Source organism: Physella acuta, unplaced genomic scaffold (genome assembly GCF_028476545.2).
Source record: "Physella acuta isolate Inbredline_101_S28 unplaced genomic scaffold, ASM2847654v3 ptg001176l, whole genome shotgun sequence".
Taxonomy (NCBI): Eukaryota; Metazoa; Mollusca; class Gastropoda; family Physidae; genus Physella; species Physella acuta.
In genome coordinates this window covers 438,980-458,737 of record NW_026732693.1, presented here as the reverse complement: position 1 = coordinate 458,737, position 19,758 = coordinate 438,980, and the positions used below count along the sequence as shown (strand labels likewise).

At 34.7% G+C, this 19,758-nt stretch overlaps 1 protein-coding gene across 2 annotated transcripts; it reads right to left on the bottom strand.

Moving 5' to 3' along the window:
* Positions 1–7: 7 nt before the first annotated feature.
* On the bottom strand, positions 8–10,879 carry LOC131956791 (DNA damage-regulated autophagy modulator protein 2). Of its 2 annotated transcripts, none has more exons than XM_059321385.1 (7): positions 10,778–10,879; positions 6,239–6,379; positions 5,976–6,043; positions 5,260–5,408; positions 4,405–4,585; positions 3,774–3,859; positions 8–3,300 (listed from the first exon to the last, which is right to left on the bottom strand). In XM_059321385.1, exons 2-7 carry the CDS (start codon positions 6,355–6,357, stop codon positions 3,091–3,093), a joined length of 813 nt encoding a protein of 270 aa, XP_059177368.1. In that variant the 5' UTR covers positions 6,358–6,379; positions 10,778–10,879; the 3' UTR covers positions 8–3,090. The 2 variants fall into 2 exon arrangements, with proteins under 2 accessions (XP_059177368.1, XP_059177367.1); XM_059321384.1 differs by lacking the exon at positions 10,778–10,879 and adding an exon at positions 10,610–10,771.
* Between the last annotated feature and the right edge of the window lie 8,879 nt (positions 10,880–19,758).

The following is a 19,758-nucleotide window of genomic DNA, read 5'->3' as shown; positions in this document are numbered from 1 at the left end:
TTACAAGTTTCTAGAAAAAGAAAACAAATGCTGTTTTGGGTGTTATTTATTGTTGGTTCCTGAAGTTAAAATCTTTAAATAGTACTTTTACACCCTATAGTATATTATGGAGATTGTGTGGTCAACACTGTGCCCCCCCCCCCACCTTTATTCTCCCAACTATTTCCAGGTATCCACTCACTGTGTGGACCCTGTGATGTCTCACAGTCTTAATTAAGCATACTACTCAGTCTAGTCATTTAAATGTGAACATTTTTTTTTTCAAAGGCAACTATGATTACTTAGATTGATGATTAATTCCTAGGCATATCAGGGATAAAGTAACATTGAAAATGATGCAAGTACAATCTAGATATTCCTAAGGCTCATCTACAAAATAAAACAACCTTACTTTAAAACAGTTTTAATAAGTTAAAAAAAACAACAGACATAGCAAATTGTTCACATTATTATATTACCATAAACAAAAAAAAACAATTAAGACTACACATTTTTATACACACACTTTAATCACCTGTTAAATGTTAATGGGAAACATCAACATTTTCTTTGTCACATCTATATTTTACGAGTGTACAATTTTCAAAATTATTTAAATACCCTTACCAGTACTGAGGATCCCGTATAAAATAAATCCTTGTTTAACTATGCTGAAATTATCACATTTAGCATGGCATTTTGGTAAAGAAGTAATAGTCATCAGTATATTAGCAAAAACTAAATCCGAATGTAAAATCACTTCATGCATCAAATCAATACACAAAACACATGTGAATTATAAGCCAATTACCTGTACATCATTATGACTTAAACTACTGCAAAATAAAAAGTAGAATGTCACATACAAAATTGCAGAAATAAAATTTACTTTTGATCAACAGTTTAAAACATTTTAATTATTTATAATGGACATAATTTATGAGATAGAAACACAGTTTTCTTTAATTTACATATTATAGGATTATTAAAAAAAGTACTTACATATCTAAGAACAATACCCTAGTGTTTAAAAAACAAAATAATACAATTTCACGGTTTCATGAAAATAAGTTTAAAAGAAACTGAACACTAATAAAAAAAAATAACTGAATAGCATATTTTACCTTACAAAGCAGGCTGTGGGGTTAAAATATGAAAAAGCTTTTAAACTAATGATATCAAGCATTTACAAGTGATCTAGATAATAAAACTATAAAATATTAGCCTGTGGCACATGCATCTTTGCTTTCTTATTGGCTGAGCTTTGTATAATTTTTTATTTAAACATATATTTATTATTTATAATATCTCTAATCATTATTTAATTCCAACATTAAGTACTAAAAACAAAAACTTGAATAATAAGCTTCATAAAATTATTAGAAAAAAAAACAAGATCTTTTAGGTTAACCAAAAAACCATCAACATATGTATAATTAAAATAAACAACTAAAAACATTTGAACTTGAACATGACAATACTAGACTGGAACCTACAGGGAAAAAGAAAAGTAGGTAGACTTAGACAATCCTGGAGTAGGACTGATGAAAATGAAGCAAGGGTTGTGTGGCTTACATGGCCCCAGCTAAAGATAGCTAAATCAAGTCAGTTCAAGAGAGTAGTCACAGCCCAATGCTACTCATGGAGTTTCACAGGATTAAGGAAGATGGGGTATGAAAATGATTTTTTTCAAGGCTGAATATAGATTAAAGAAAATCCGAATCAAAATAATGTAAAAATTCTCATTCTAATTTTTAAAAACTTTCAGTTGACTAATTTAACAACAGTTTCAAACAAATACAATAGTTTTATTTTTTTACAATATGTAATTATGTATTTTGGTTTATAACATTTAAAATAAGTAACGAAATGTGTCAAAATAAATAACAGGCAAAAAATTAGAAGATAAAAATAAGTAGTAAAATTTGTATGAAATTTCAAGTGTCATTCACAATATTTTGAAAAGATGGGGAGATAAACTCATGCATTGTTCAATTGCAAGGGAGACAAATCAATAAAAGCAGACATTCAACATAAGTGTCAACATGGTAAATGTGATACAATTCTTAACTTAAATTTAAAAAAAATTAACAACATAGTTTGAAATTGCTAAACACAGATACAGAAGTTAAACTATTGTGACAGAAAAATTCTATAAATGCTTAAGTTTAGTAAAATTAAGAGTTAAGTAACACATGCATGTGTGTATTACTGTTAGTGCTTTGTCTTGTATTCTAAAATGTTTCAGATAATAACAAACGTATTAAAATACACAAAACTGTAAAAGCTTTAGACCCAAAAATATTTTACAAATGGAATGTCTAATAAGATAGTGACAATAAATGTTTTAATATTGTCAATTTTTGACCTGAATGAGTTACTTTTTTGTGAACAGAGTATAGAGGAAGTATTGTAATCATGGTAAAAATATTAAATTAGAAACTGACAGTCTTTGATAGTGAAAATAGAAAAAAATTGTGTTAAAATATGTATCTTGTTTCATCTTTGTAAGTAGCCTACAAAATTAGCCCTACTCTATTTTGTCTTATCTAATTTTTGAAAATAAAAAAGGTGTGAACTGTTAGATTTGTTTTTGTTTATTTTGAAAAAAAAATCTAAGGTTTCAACATCATTTCATGTTTTTGTTTCATGGTGTTTAAATAATGATTTTTAAAAGTTTACAAATGAGTTATCTATAGCATCTAATAAAGTACATAAGGAACAGACTGTAAAATATAAAAAGATGACATAAATGCAGTTGCATGTGTTAGCTAAAAAAATATTTATGTAATGACCTATCACTGCCTGGTTCAATGGTATTAAAATAAAGTGTTCTGTGGGTGGCAGGATAAAATGATCTCTGACAAAATGTCCCAGACAAAATATCTGCATCATTGACAAATGATCTCAAGAGACAAAATATCTGTGGACAAAAGATCTCAGGACAAAAGATATGGACAAAAAATAACTACAGCATTAAGGAAGATATTAATTGTTTTGAAATAATTTGTCTGGAAAATTTGTCCTCAGATAATTTAATATGGAACTGTTGTGTGAAATTTGGCTAGAACTGAATCACTGAACATACAAATTATCCTCCTACTCCCAGCCTCAAATGTGGGGGTCCAACAGCTTAGTTCTCTCATTGATTTCCCCTCTGTTACGAGTTTCAACACGCTCATCCAGGTGTCTAACAAGGGGGCGGGTTCGTATCTCTAGTTCAAATTTGTTGAACTCTTGCACATAGGTGAAGAAGAAGGACAAAAAGGTGAAGGCTGTGACCCACTCACCGGAGGTGCTCACAATGTGGGCGGCATAACCCTGAAAAGTTGAAATAATTCTTGAAACATTTAAACACATTTTTAACAGTTTTTATTTACCTTTTACAGAAAAAGAAAAGTATTGTGAAAATGCATCGACCCATAAATCCAAGGTCGAGAATTTGATTATGTGTATACTTGTCTCCAACTTAAAGAAGGTGGAGCAAACTTAGTTTGATTTCCAATTTATTATAATTTGTTTTTTGATTTTTTCTATCCATACAATAACATTTTATTAACCAAATACTATTTTAGTTTTAAGTGAAAATTGACATTTTCATACATATTTTTGCATTTGAAGTAGGTATGTAGGCTTGGAAAAATAAAATCAATGGGGAAATGCCCTTAGTAAACATACGTAGAACTGTTAAATTTTTATAAGGTTTGCTACAGACGTTATTTTTATAATAAATTAGTGGCTGCCAGAAATGTTTTTCTTTTTGATAGGGTGAAAAGAAAATCAAATCAACTTACTGGATCATCAGGTGCCCATTTGAATTTGTCAGGAGTGTGTTCTTTTGAGTTCCATTCATGTATGGCAAATACTGCTGCTACTATTGCTGTACTATGGTTAAGGAATCTGCATGCTGAGCACATGAAGTCATGACATATTTTAAATGTTAAATAGGTTCCCCACTGTTGTAATGGTTTACAAAGGACAAGAGCCAGAGACAAGACATAACTACAGTGACAAAGGCACTGATCTGTCTTGCCAGTTAGCAAACTTGTAGACACACTAGTTGGTTATTTCTAAACTTTCCATCCTTGATGTTAACAAAAATAATTTTTTCTTATAAAAAACTGGTAACTAATCAAAACAGTATGCTTTTTTCTGACATAATATTGAAACTAAAATTGTATTTATTGTAAAAAAAAGAAGAAACAGACTGTTTAGCAGTAAAATTCAGGGCTTATGAAATGTAACAAAATATATGTGGTCTCATCAAATAAATTATGAAACAAATATAATGCCTCTTTTGATACCCTTTCACAAAATATTTCAAAATGTCTATAAAGGTCACTGGCAGATGGTGAAATGTTAAAATTTTTCTAGATAATGTTTGTTTCATAGCTTCCATCTTTATTATAAATGTAAAAAGGATACTAAGAATAAGACTAAGCAAAGAAACAACGCTCAGAGCAAGGCGTATTCTACAAATGTAGGAGCCGTTGTAGGAGGGGAACATGTGGTAGGATAAGGCTGTTTGTACTAAACAATACAACACACCTGGCACAAAGGTTAGGCCGGCTCCTATAATATGCACTATTTCAACATTGGTGCCTTCCTGGGTTAAGTTAAAAGATAACATAATTAAAACAATTATTATCAGTTTACTGTGATCATGAAAATGTGAAGACTGCCACATCTAGCACATGACTTAAGTCATCCCAAAAGTTTGGAATAAGGCTTTGGTTACTGTCCCCAGCCAGTCCCTCTAGCACCTGACTTAAGTCAACCCAAAAGCCTGAAGTAAGGCTTTGGTTACTGTCAGCCAGTCCACCCAGCACCTGACTTAAGTCAACCCAAAAGTCTGCAGTAAGGCTTTGGTTACTGTCAGACTGCCAGTCCCTCTAGCACCTGACTTAAGTCATTCCAAAAGGTGTGAGGCTTTGGTTACTATCAGTAGCCAGTCCCTCTAGCACCTGACTTAAGTTAAAATCTTGTCTTATTCTCATTTTTCTGTTTTTAATATAACTAGGACATACTAATAACTTGAAAGGGAAAACTAAAATGTGACAAAACATGTTGTAAATAATTAAATTTTTCAAAATAATTTGTGGTAAAATAAAGAGACAAATAATAATATTATATTCTAAATTTAAAAATCTTCACATAAAATCATTACATATTCAGTAAAACAATTTTGAAAAGTTTCAAAGAAAGGAAATTCATTTAAAGTTTACAAAAAAACTAATTTGAAAAGCTTTTAAAGAAAATAAAAATTAAGAAAAAAATTACTTGAAAATTGGCAACCATGGAGACACCTAAAGCTGCTACCATCCCAAAAAAGGTGGCACATTTGTTTAGCCTGCACAGCTTTGGATCATCTTCAGAACCATGGGCTATGGCCTCTACAGCTTTGTAACGGACATACATGGTGCAAAATGCTGAAAAGATTAACATTAGTATTTGGGATGGTTATAAAATTTCTAGAGCATCTTAAATGCTAAATATTTGTTTAAGATCAGAATCCCGACACCATCAGCAACATTCACCTATGGGAAACAACAGGGCAACTTGCCAGTGAGGAGAAAAATAGGAACAGAAGATGAAGTTGGATAGTGCACACACTGCGCAGACCACCAACCAATATCACCATGCAGGCACTGAAGTGGAACCCTAAAAGAAAGCGCGAAAGAGGTTGACCAATAAACACCAGGTGATTGAGGCTGACACCACAAAGATGGGTTACACCTGGAGTCAGGTTGAGAGGATGGCACAGGATAGAGGACTCTGAATATGTTTGGTTGGCTGCCCATAGCTCAGCAGGGGTGATGGGCAGTGATGATGACTTGATTATGATATGTGCTATATTTAATACATTTCAAACTCTTGCCTAAGAAAGCTGTTATATTAAACACATTTGAAACTTACCTTAGAAAGCTGCTGTATGGAACACATTTTAAACACTTACCTAAGAAAGCTGCTATATTGAACACATTTTAAACACTTACCTAAGAAAGCTGCTATATTTAAAAACTGCCCAAATATACAACTCTCTGGTCTCTCAGAACCTGTGTCACTGAAATCAATTTCAATACATCAATGTGTATTCTTCTATAGGTAATCTATATTTTTAAATTTACTATTTTCAACATCGTTCTATTTAACATTTAATACATCCAAATTATTTTTGTTTAATAAAAGCATCTAGCTCCATGTTAATAACATTGTATTGCAGATACTTGAAGATATAAAATCAAAGAAAAATGTTTACCTAATATATGGAAAAGCTGCACTAACATCATTTCGGATCACAGCAATAATATAAGACACACCTATTGTGATCATAGCCAACAGCACCAGTGAAATAGGCAGAAGACCCAAGTGAGACATTTTGCAAGGATGATTTCACAGCCTAAATTGAAAAGAAGTTGCTTAAATAGAGCATCTAATTATCTGATTAACACATTATTTTTATTAATCAAGAAACACAATGAAACTGATAATGAATATTCTATTATAAAAGAATAGTAGTTTTTACTGCCTGAAATAAGATTTGGAATTTTGTAAATAAAATGGCCAATGTTCTTGTAAAAATAAAAGCAATATATTTCATTTCAAGAATATTTCTTTTAGGAATACATAAAATAATCCTTGTTTGATTTTTCATATTTATGACAGTATAAAATATGCTTTATTATTCCTGCTCTCTTAATTAACAAAATGACAGATATCCTTTGTGGTGTGCTTTCAGTAACAGCATGTTATCCCATCTAAGTAAATAAAAAACAACATGAAATGTGTGTCTGTCAGAGGCGTAGCGAGGGGGGGGGGGGAACGACATATGTCCACGGGCGCCGACCTTAGGGGGGGGCGCCAAATTGAAAGTTTGAGGGGGGGGGGGGGGTGCAAATCGAAAGTTTGAGGGGGGGGGGGGGTGCAAATGAAAAGTTCGAGGGGGGTGTGCAAATGAAAAGTTTGTCCCCGGGCGCCAGGAAGGGTCGCTACGCCTCTGGTGTCTGTCGCTAAATGATGTCAAACTTGCAGTATTTGTTTATTAAAACATCAATTTTTTTCTAAAATATTTTCTGAGCTCAGTAAACATTGAGTATTTTAAGTGTGAAATATATTCAACATCTTCATAGTTGGTTGAGCTTGACTAGAAATTTCATTCTTGTAGGAATTTTGTAGACCTTACTGTTTCTATTTTTAGAACTACATGAATTAGCTTCCTGTATAGTTAAGATTAGGAAAAATAGGTTGTTATGTAGGCTATAGTATTTAGGCCCTAATAGAATGTATTAATTTTAAACATTTTACTAAACAAAAACTAAAAAACAAAAAGAGATCACCTCACCTATGAAGTAACTACTAACTATTCTACTATTACTAATGTTCTAACAGTTGTTACTATTACTAGCAACTACAGACAATATTGAATATTATTATTTTATTTTGGCTAATTTACTGATTTTACATTATAGGGCAGCTTGGTCGAATGGTAGAACGTTTGGATGCTAGTCCAATGGGTACCTGACTTACGTTAGGGAAACAACAGTGGCTGGTCTATTTTAATAGCTTATTCAAATCTACTATTTAAGTATTTATCGTGATAATCCCTGTCCCATTAAGCCAATTAAGACATACGAGCCGGCCCGCGGCATAACATACGCCGCTATTTAGTTGTTTCTAATTTTCAATAATTCATAATTTGTGAATTCGACAGTACCAACGCTGACACTGAAAATATTTCTTTAAAACACTATAAGTAGCTCGTTAAGGACCATAACCCCCACCCCCCTCCTTCCCCCCCCCCCCCCCCTACGTTTAAAATCGTTGGCTCTACTTGTAAACATTTAGAGTGAACACAGCTCACTAAAACCATGTAGGGGTGGGGAGGTAGGGAGAGCGTTTGCAGCTTGTTTTCTAACGGCTCGAAGAAGAGAATTATATATATAGATAGATAGGCCTAAACATTGTAAACAGCAAACATGTAAATGACAAGAAAAACCAGGTATTTGCATGCACATCTTTTTCCAGCTATAATTGTCCATATTATATTTATAGGCTTATTAATATTTAAATTATTTATTAGGCTTACGGATTAGGCCAACACTTTTTACTTTCTCAACATTTTAGGGCTCCCTGAGTCGGAAAAACATAGTTTTGCAATCTTGTCTGTATGTCTGTGTGTGTGTATGTGTGTCTGTGTGTAAACACAATAACTTGCGTACCGTTACAGCTTGGTTGATGAAATTTCATATATAAGTATTATATAAAAATCGTAGATCTGTATCAACTTTTGAGCAATTTTTGATAGTGGAACTTTTTCTACTTTCAATTTTTCAAAAAGCCTATAACTTGAATACTATTTAAGATAGATAAATGAAATTTCACGTGTAAGTAAAAGATCTAATTCTTTGTCTTCTGTCAAATTTTTATTGGAAGTAGTAATTTTCGCTATTTCCGATTTCTCAAAAAACACATGTGAATTTATAAAGTACTAATAATATTCTGCACTATTATGCACATTTTATTAGGCATTCACTTGGTGTGCAATTCTTTTTTCTACGAGATTTCATTCTATTTTTAAAAGTTTAAGTATTTAAAATGGATTAAAAACCATGTCTATATCCCGAGTTGCCATCCCCTATTGTTTCATATAAGAATATTCGAGAAAGTTTAGAGGGGAGATCACTCCTGGTTTATTTTTAAAAACTAGTCTTAACTAAAATTTATAAATCTAGACTCTAGATCTAGATCAGATTTAGAATTTAGATCATATATTACTCAAGTCTTATCCCTTGCCCTTAGTCTTGAATAATTAATTATTATTTAGTAATTTCTTAGCCTAGCTACTACTCTACTACAGTACTACTAGATCTCTGTAGAAGCTAGTCCTAGCTCCTAGGATAAACTAAATATTATATAATAAATAATAGGCATATAGGCCTATCCCTCTATACCAGGGGTTCCCAACCTTTTTTTACTCTAGAGCACATTCTAAAATATCGGTAGGGTGGCGGGCACCACCTATTTTAAATCGACAAACACCTTCCATAACTTGTCATTTTCCCATAATTTATTTTCTTATTTTTTTATAGTCATAATGTATTAATAAAAAATAAACAAAAATGTTTCAAAATAATAAAATTATTTGGCATTTTTTTTTCAAATTGCATACACACAGAGAAATATATTTACAAAACGTAAAGAAAGTAAACAAAACACATAAATGTCATAAATACAAAGAAAACATATAATTAAAAAATATAATAAAGTCAATGTGTTCTTTGGCATTGGATTTCATTGGCCAGAGCTTCATAATTATGAGCGTATTAAAAATTAAAACTGTAACAAATGAATAAAAATAAATCATTTAAAAAAAATGTTTATGAAAAGAAATTCTGTCTTTGTCAAATAGTGAGAGGCGGGCACATAATAATCGTTCAGCGGGCGCCAATGGCGCCCGCGGGCACAGGGTTGGGAACCCCTGCTCTATACTATAGGATAGGCCCCTAATTATAGTAATCAATTAAATAAACTTAAGAAAGTCCTAACTGTCTTAACTGAAACACTGCACAGTTAGTTGAGTTACTGTTAGACTTTAGTAAAGTGTTAGCCTAAACGGTAATCTATCGTTTTGGGTACGTAAAATCGCCCGCGACTAGTAATGTGAAAAACAGGTGACTCCTTAAATTTTAATAATTATTTCACATTTTGAGGAGGATTTATGTTTTGAAAAATACAAAAATGTTTCCTTCTTTCATTTATGTACCTGTTTTTAAACAATTGAATTAAAACTTTTCAGTAATAAATGAAGACTAGCGATGTTTCCAACAGATGCAACCATGCTCATTTACTATAGCAGCCATCTTGTTTAAGTTTTTTTTATAGCGGATATAGCGCGAGACAGGGGGAAGTCACTCTATTTTACAAATGGCTGCTGTTTATATAGCAAATCTTGCTCGCAAACACTGCTGTTTAAAGTTAATTTCTGGCATATATTGATATATTTAGCCATTGATTTAGGTTTATTATTCATTTATCTATAATATTTGACACAAATATACCACAATATACTTCTACTAAAGCCTTGACAATGAGGTAACTTTTTCGTACATTAATAGCCGCGGGCGATTTTACGTACCCAAAACGATAGATTACCGCCTAAACCAGGGGTCGGCAACCTGCGGCTCGCGAGCCGCATGCGGCTCTTTTGATATCAAGATGCGGCTCTTCAGCTCTTTGAACAAATACTAATAATCTTAATAAAAAATAAAATATTTTAAATAATAAAAATGTTTGTGGCTCTTTAAAACCAGGAAAATTTTGAAAATTGTAACTTTTGGCTCTTCCGCTTCAAAAGGTTGCCGACCCCTGGCCTAAACAAACTAGTTACTAGATCTAGTAAAGTAAGTAAGTAGACTAGTCTAGTCTAACTCAAAATAAGTTAAAAGTTAGTAATAACTTAAGGAAAAAGACTAAAAATTATAAAAAAAAAAGAACAATTCAGAATCTGAAATCTGAAGTGTTTTTAATTTTTTTTACATAAAAAATCTGGTTGACTAAATTGCAAAATTCTTCTCTAGAATCTAGATCTAGATTCTACTTTTTCTAGTCTAGATATCAGTTCAGAACTTACCTTATGTCAATGATAATGATAGGACTTCCAATTTGCTTAATCTCACAAACGCATCTAGAGCATAGATCTAGATCTATTGTCTATATCACAAGTTCGATACGCGCCAGAGCAGTGTCACATGAATATGATAGTATTGAAAACATTAATATTAGCCTACGTGATGTTTACTTTTTTTTAGCTTGACCTTTGAACTCTACATTGACAAAGGCATAGATATAAGAACAACTATTCTGAAAATAGAATTCGAAATTAAAATAACCTGAGCAATAAAAAAAATAATTAAAGCTAGATCTAATCTAGTCGACATGTCTAAATCTATTTGTTATTGGTGAAATGGAAAAAATGAGAATTTAGTATAATAATATTTTTTATATTTATCATCCTAATATATTAAGTTGTTCCCGTTTCGGTAGCCTGGTTGCTTTTCTAAGAAGTGAGAGCTATCTGAGTATTCTAGAGTTTAGTTTTGCATTAAGAGACGGCTAGTTTTTTTTAAATATTGTAATCCACTTGTCTATAAACAATTAAACAACTGTACAGACAATATTCTCCATATAGATCTAAATCATCAACAAAACCGTTTATAATGTCATCTCCTGTCCAAATTAAGCTGATCACCAGATCTCTACAGCCACACGTATCCCCCTCCCCACCCCCAAAAGCCCCCCCCCCCCCCAAATGACAACAGTATAACCAAGATAACATCAATACTTATCAAACAGGGATAGATACAAACTGAAATAGAACATGTTCTTGTATATCCACAAGACATCACACCAGTGGCGTAGCGAGGGTCGGGTGTCACCCGGTCCGGAACCTGATGGTGTCACCCCCCCCCCCCCTCGCTACGCCTCTGCATCACATCAAACGGTTTATTTCTCAACAACATGGCCCGTTTCTTTATTCATATCAAGAGGTCAATTTTTCTCTTATGGGGTCCATTTCTATCCATCGGGGTCCATTTCTGTTCTCTTATTAATCGAAGTCTATTTCTCTCCAGAGTTTCTTCTAGGCATCCCCTGAAGAAAGTCTACCGCTCCCCCGAACGAGATGAAATTTATATAGTAAACATGTACTTTTACAAGTGTCCGCCCCCCCCCCCCCCCGGAAAATGTAGACCGCCACCCCGAAAATATCAAGTGCCCCCCCCCCCCCCCCCCAAACTGTTTCTCTCAATCGCGTGTTTGAATGTAGTTAGCAAACTCTCAACAAGGGAAAGCACTGTTGGATATGCTCACTTAAAACACAATATAACAGTTACCTCGCATAACCAAACTGTTGATTCTAAATGGGTTTAGTGGTCGAGCATATATGCCAATACTAGTCCAGTTGATGTTTAGTTCATGAGTCTGATGTGTACCCAAGAACTGTAAAAGACGTAAAATTTACTAAGTTGTTTTCAAATTGACGACCATACCTACACATCATAGTTAACATTGACATTTCTTTCAGCAGGTTTTAAGACAGCTTGATTAATTAATTAATTAATGTCAGATTTGTTATTGGCAAATACACACAGCTTCTTTTGTTTCAGATGTCCAAAGGGATCATCCATATGTGACGTCACGTTTTTAAAACGATCAACCCCCCCTCCCTTAACGAAAGTTTCGAATGCCCACCCTTCCTGGAGAAAATGTTTGCATTAAATACTGAGCATAACATGCATTAAAAGTCTGACACGCGTTGAGTTGTTTCAGCAAATAATTTGGAAAAAGCAATAATATATTGTAAATAAAAAAACCGGGAGTGATCTCCCCTAAACTTTCTCGAATATTCTTATATAAAACAACAGGGGATGGGAACTCGGGATATAGTTATGATTTTTAATCAATTTTAAATACATAAACTTTTAAAAATAAAATAGAATCTCATAGAAAAAAGTATGGCACACAAAGCGAACGCCGAATAAAGATGTTCATAATGGTGCGCAATATTATTAGTACTTTATAAATTTAGATGCGTTTTTGAGAAATCGGAAATAGCGTAAATTAGTACTTCCCGTCAACGGAAATTACTCAAAATTTAACAGAAGGTAGAGAATTAGATCTTTAACTTACATGTGAAATTTCATTTATCTATCTGAAATAGTACTCAAGTTATAGGCTTTTGAAAAATTCAAAGTAGGAAAAGTACCACTTCCGGTTATCGGAAATCGCTTAAAAGTTGATACGGATCTACGATTTTGATAAAATAATTTTATATGAAATTTCATCAACCTAGCTGTAACGGTACTCAAGTTATCGTGTTTACACACGGACACACAGACAGACAGACAGACAGACAGACAGACAGACACACAGACATACGGACAAGATTGCAAAATTATGTTTTTCCGTATCAGTGAGGTGTAAAACGTCGAGATTTGTAAAAATCTCGATTTAATTTTGATAACTGTTGTAACCCATGCCAGCGGGCTATCCATTCATGTTAACTTCTGCGGGCGACTCACATGCTTCGTGAATGAAACTATTAAACCTGCGAAGAAAATGCTCAACGTAAACAAAAATGGCGGATCACGTGATCTCTGGCTACAATATTTACATTCGTGAGAGCAGTCAATTAAAACAACAACAAGGATGAATTTTATAAATAAGGGTCAAGGTTTCCATACCACATTTAGATCTATGTTTATATTAAAAGCAGTTTGGTGTTCAAGAAAAAAAAATATTCTTCCGGTTAAGTCAAGATTTTATTTTTGTTTTTTTAAGTTTATTTTTGATGTCATGTTTTGAGACGATGAATGGTACAAAAAGCCTGTCAGACACTACTTTTACTACTCTGTTAAGATGACTAAGATGCTTAGTGATTAAATGATTGAAAACATGGATGGTTTCCTTTATTTAAAAAGTTGCGTCATTTCATCGTTTTATCGACCTTGTTTACTTCAAATTGAAGTGTATTTGATGTTTGTATTTGATGTTTTATATAACCAGTGTTTCTTCCAGACTTTTTTCTCCGGGGGGGGGGGGCACTTGAAATCTTCGGGGGGGGGGGTCGGTAAACTTTCTTCGGGGGGGGGGGTGCGGACACTGATGAAAGTATATATTTTCTATATACATTATATAAATTTCATTTCGTTCGGGGGGGCGGTAAAAAATTTTCGGGGGGGGGGGGGGGGGGCTTCGCCCCCCCCCCCCCCCCCGAAGAGATGCCTGGAAGAAACTCTGTATATAACTTCAATTTTCTTTACGTTTGCTAACATTTAAAACAAAGTATCATAAAGCTTCCATATTCTCTACGTAGTCTCAGTAGCGTCGCTAGGCCGGGTGTCACCCGGTGCGGTACCTCATGGTGTCACCCCCCCCCCCCGGTAAAAGCTTTAAAGTGTTTACATTTAATACTAATGATGTTTATCTATAATCGATTTTTAATACAGACGGGTGTAACATTGTTTTCTCTACAGTATGGATTTTTACGTCATGGTGTCACCCCCCCCCCCCTGTCGGGATCGTCAATTTGTACTTAACATTTTAAAAATTATTCATTGAACTGGGAAAAAAAGATTTATTTCTATATATATTGCACTTTTTTTTGTCTTGGAGTCACCCCCCTAAATGGTGTCAGAAGGGTGCGTTCCGCACTCCCCGCCCCCGCCTCGCGACGCCTCTGCGTAGTCTGTATCTCTAAGTATCACACAATTTACTTTTAACACAGAGTAAGCTTTCAAAAGAACGCAAACTCCTATTATAAACATCTTAATATGAGTTGTAACCTCCCCTTTCTTTTTTACATCTTCCAAAATTCCTAACTTAATTGATTAGACTTTCAGCGGTCACGGTCACCGAGTAAATGTATTTTCGTGTTGTTTTTCTTTCAGCAGACGCGAAATTACATCCGGGTTCTACTGCGTTGTTGTGTTTAAAGTAGGGCAGGGTTAATGAATGCTTGCATGATAAGTATTCACGCAGATTTAATTATCTAAACCAAGCACAAAAACCAATTTTTAAATGTAATAAAGGGTTTCTAACGAACAAAAAGAAGTTCAAGGTCATGGTGACATCATACGTCATCATCACGGGACTCATTTGGAAACAGGAAGCTGTTTCCACTGGCCAAACTTATAAAAATAAAATAGGTCATTGTACTTTCTAAAATAATTAATATAGTTAATTGGCATCAGTCCAGTCTAATGACAACGGAACATTTCCATGGTCAACGGTTATGATTATTATAGCCAAGTTTCTGTGGACATGCGTGGCTCACAGTTTAACTAGGGCACGTCATTTTATTCAGTGTTTCTCTTAGACTTTTTTTCTCCGGGGGAGGGGGAAAGGAAAGGGGACACTTGAAATTTTCGGGGGGGGGGGGGGGCGGCGGACACTGTTAAAGTATTCATTTTCTATATAAATTCCATTTCATTTTTTTGGGGGCTGGGGGGGGGGGAGAGGATATTATTCGGGCGGGCAGAGCCCCCCCCCCCCACCCACCCGAAGAGATGCATGGAAGGAACACTGATTATACATTATATACACCATCTATCTATATATATAATTCTCTTCTGGGATCAGTTAGAAAACAAGCTGCAAGCGCGCCTTTGCAGTCCCCTCTCTTCCTCTCTATCACTATCACTACCACCCCCACCCCACCCCCACATGATCTGGTGAGCGGTGTTCACTCTGTTTACATTTTACAATCATAGAGACGGGTTTGGTGACGGCTATTAGGGGCAGATAATTTAGTTTGAAACGATTTTAAACTTAGAGGAGGTAACTACGAGGAGGCTGCTTTCACGTGGGGGGGGGGGGGTAGTGTTTTTAAGCAAATATTTTCAATGGCAGCATTGGTACTGTCGAATTCACAAATTATAAATTACTGAAAAGTAGAAAAAAAACAACTAAATAGCGGCGTATGATACGCAGCGGGTAGGCTCGTATATATATATAATTCTCTTCTGGGAGACGCTAGAAAACAAGCTGTAAACGCGCTCCCTCCCATCCCCACCCCTTCTTGGTCTTAGTGAGCTGTGGTTCACGCTATGTTTACCTTCGTGGAGTCGGGTTTAGTGACGGCTATTACTATTATGGGCAGATAATTTAGTTTGAAACGATTTTAAACGTTTGGGGGGGGGGGGGGGGGGGGAAGGAAGGGGGGTGTTATGGTCCTTAACGAGCTACTTATAGTGTTTTAAAGAAATATTTTCAGTGTCAGCGTTGGTACTGTCGAATTCACAAATTATGAATTACTGAAAAGTAGAAAAAACAACAAAATAGCGGCGTATGTTATGCCGCGGGCCGGCTCGTATATTGTATTTTAACTCAACTTCCATATCTACCACATACACCATTTGAAATTTCCCACTGCCTTTTATTTATTCTATACACTGAACATACTGTTCAATAATTATTATTTTTTTTAAAAATCAATAACATTTAATAAGCCAGGTCCTACAAATCATATACGTTTATTTCTTTCCATTTACGGATAAGCTTGGAGTATTATCATTTTTGTTCACTAAATTGAAACAGGCGCGTCCGCCGGCGCCCCTGCACGGTTTGATTTGGCACCCTGGACTATCATGTGAGCGCTATGCTGCATAATTTTGTTTTAAACAGTGCGATAGACTATGGATAAGAAAGGTTACTATAGTCTTTAAGTGAATCAAATCCGGGCGTCCTCCGGCACCCCGACAGGGTGCTATTTGGCGCCCCGGGCCTTCCGGTGTACGCTATGGTATCTACGTTCGCGTGAGTTCAAAAGACTATAAATAAGTTATGCACTATAGGCGTTTACTAAGTTCAATCAGGCGGTGACGTCATGGTGCGTCCTCTGGCGCCCAGACAGGGTGCTTTTTGGGGTCCCGGGCTTCCCGTGTTCGGTTTCGCGCCTACGTTCATTAAAGTGAGTGCAAAAGACTATGAATAAGTTGGGGTACTATAGTCGTTTATTAAGTTGAAGTAGGCGATTCAGCCCCGTGAGCACTTTGCGTTTATATTCGCGTTAGTGTTTTCTTTGTGTTTAGGTTGGGTTTGCGTTAGTGGTTGCGTTTTGATTTGGTTCGTTTTTGTTCTTTCTTTTTTCGTTTTCGTTTGTGTTTTATTTTCATTGGGTTTGTGTTTGTATTTGTGTTTGAGGTTGGTTTTGCGTTTGGATTTGGTTTGTTTTCGTTTGTTTTTTCTTTTGTGTTTTTTTTCTTTGGGTTTGTGGTTGGTTTTGCGTTTGTATTTGGTTTGTTTTCGTTTGCTTTTTCGTTTTTTTTTTCTTTGGGTTTGTGTTTGTGGTTGGTTTTGTGTTTGGATTTGGTTTGTTTTCGTATGCTTTCTTTTTGTGTTCGTATTGGTGTTTGTGGTTGTGGTTGGTTTGTTGTAAGTTTTTGTTTTCGTTTGTATTTGTAATTGTGTTAGCGTTATGTTTGCGTTTTGTTGTTTTGGTTTTGGTTGGTTGTGGTTTGGGTGGGCAATGCCGGGTTTATGATGATTACTAAACACACAGGTGATGGTCTTTAACAGAAGGGTTTTTCACAGAAGCCAGAGCAGGGCCTGGCCGGGACGGCTAGTAGTTATATATAATTCCTAGGAGCAGCCCTTACCAATCCTCCCAAAACAACTACACAATCTCGTTCTACTACATATTTGAGAGTTAAAAAACATTTTTTTCATGGTAATCAAATCATATATATATATATATAGGGCATATATATATAGGGTATATATATATATATATATATATATATATATATATATATATATATATATATATATATATATATGTAAACATATATATATATATATATGTATATATATATATATATATATATATCTTTATTTACACACCACTGTACAATTATATTTTGTGTTACAAAAAATACAAGCCGCTTGTGTCAACCTATCCGTCTGATCAAATCCAGGCAGCATCTGATACCATTTCTCCAGGGCACATCGATCGCTTTCTCACACAGTACAACAAGTTCATATCACATCACCCCCTTCATTTCGATATGTTTAAGGATTGATTGAATTTAATTGTTGTTAAATTTGATCTTTACACCAGAAAAATATTATCTCTTGCTAAAAAAATGAATCTGCTGTGAACTACCTTTTCCATTATATATTAAAAAGATGTAGTGTTTTATTGGCTAGTAAGAATTTATCAAAATTTGAATTTTCAATAATAATTTATACAATATTTTATTCAAAAGTAAAACAACTACATTTCACAAATAAATAATACCGTCTTAATCTATCATGAACCACCCCACTCTACCCACATACAATAGCAGGTTTATCTACTGCTGAAAAAAAAAACCCAACATCCGCTTATCACCGGAGTTTATGTGACGACACGGATTTAACAGTCCCGTGTTGGTCTTACTTCAAACTTCCTGGAAGAGGCCAGGAATGCGTTATTTTTTTTTTTAACGCTGAACAATGGCAACAGGGATCTTGTCTGTAACAGTGGATTATCCTTCACAGCAACAACAGGTCTAGCTAGCCACACCAGATTTTACTTGCAACAATATGTCTCACATGTAACTATAGGTCTCACTTGTAACTATAGGTCTCACTTGTAACTATAGGTCTCACATGTAACTATAGGTCTCACTTGTAACTATAGGTCTCACATGTAACTATAGGTCTCACTTGTAACTATAGGTCTCACATGTAACTATAGGTCTCACTTGTAACTATAGGTCTCACATGTAACTATAGGTCTCACTTGTAACTATAGGTCTTAATTGTAACAATAGGTCTTAATTGCATCAATAGGTCTTAATAATTGCATCCATATGTCTTACATGTAACTATAGGTCTCACTTGTAACAATAGGTCTCACTTGTAACTATAGGTCTCACTTGTAACAATAGGTCTTACTTGTAACAATAGGTCTTACTTGTAACAATAGGTCTTAATTGCATCAATAGGTCTTAATTGCATCAACATGTAACTATAGGTCTCACTTGTAACAATAAGTTTAGCCCACAACAGCAATATACCACATTTAAGTTTCTAGTGTTAGTGTTTTTGTAGCTACAGAAATATTCTCCCGACAATAACATCACGTGACTGGCAGATAAAAAATGTATTACCGAGCCACAAACATTAGCTTAAAAACAATAACACATGCATGCTACTCACTCGCTGCACGGAGTTCGAATCCAGGTTCAAGTCAGTAGAGCTTTCTTGAGTCTACCCAACTCGGATGGGTACCTAACATACGTTGTGGAAAGTAAAAGCGTCTGGACATAGTGCTGGCCACACTATCCCTTTACATGTCGAGCTCTCAGAAACAGGCGAACTCTACTTCACTTGCCTCATGGACCATCGGTTTCGAAAATGGAACTTAACTTTTTATTTACTCAGTGCACTATAAAAACAAACTCAGTTGTAGATGTATATAGCTGTAGATTCTCTTCAAGATTGTATCATTAAAACAAACTCCGTTGTAGATGTATAGAGGTGTAGAGTCTCTTCAAGATTTTATCATTAAAACAAACTCCGTTGTAGATATATAGAGGTGTAGTCTCTTCAAGATTGTATGATTTGTATCATTAAAACAAACGCCGTTGTAGATGTATAGAGGTGTAGAGTCTATGTAGAGTCTCTTTAAGATTGTATTATAAAAACAAACTCAGTTGTAAATGTATAGAGGTGTAGAGTCTCTTCAAGATTGTATCATTAAAACAAACTCAGTTGTAGATGTATAGAGCTGTAGTCTCTTTAAGATTGTATCATTCAAACAAACTCAGTTGTAGATGTATAGAGCTGTAGTCTCTTCAATATTGTATCATTAAAATAAACTCAGTTGTAGATGTATAGAGCTGTAGTCTCTTCAATATTGTATCATTAAAATAAATGAATTACGCCAAGTTCAGCCCCCCCCCCCCTCCACACAATACGTGCCCATACAATGGTTTAACTGGGTATCGTTAGGCTCCACCATGCTCTTTGGATGACTAAACTGTCAATAAGTATTGAGAAAAACGTATTAAGACACATGGAAAATAATTTTATGACTAATTAGGTCTAATAAAACCGTAGTTGGTCACTTAATGAGTTCCTGGATGTAAATAACAAAACGGATGAGCCAACTCTCCTGGTTGTGTAGTTATCCCCCCCCCCCCCAATACGTAAAATCCACCGAGCGCACATGTAAACAAATATTAATTACACACGAATGTCACTCATCAACAGGTAAACACGTTGACGTACCTG

Coding starts and splice junctions, on each gene's coding strand:
- LOC131956791 (XM_059321385.1), bottom strand. CDS start 6,357: ATGTCTCACTTGGGTCTTCTGCCTATTTCACTGGTGCTGTTGGCTATG. Junction 6,044..6,238: donor GCAGCTTTTCCATATATTAG/GTAAACATTTTT, acceptor AATTGATTTCAG/TGACACAGGTTCTGAGAGAC. Junction 4,586..5,259: donor CCATGGTTGCCAATTTTCAA/GTAATTTTTTTC, acceptor AACTTAACCCAG/GAAGGCACCAATGTTGAAAT.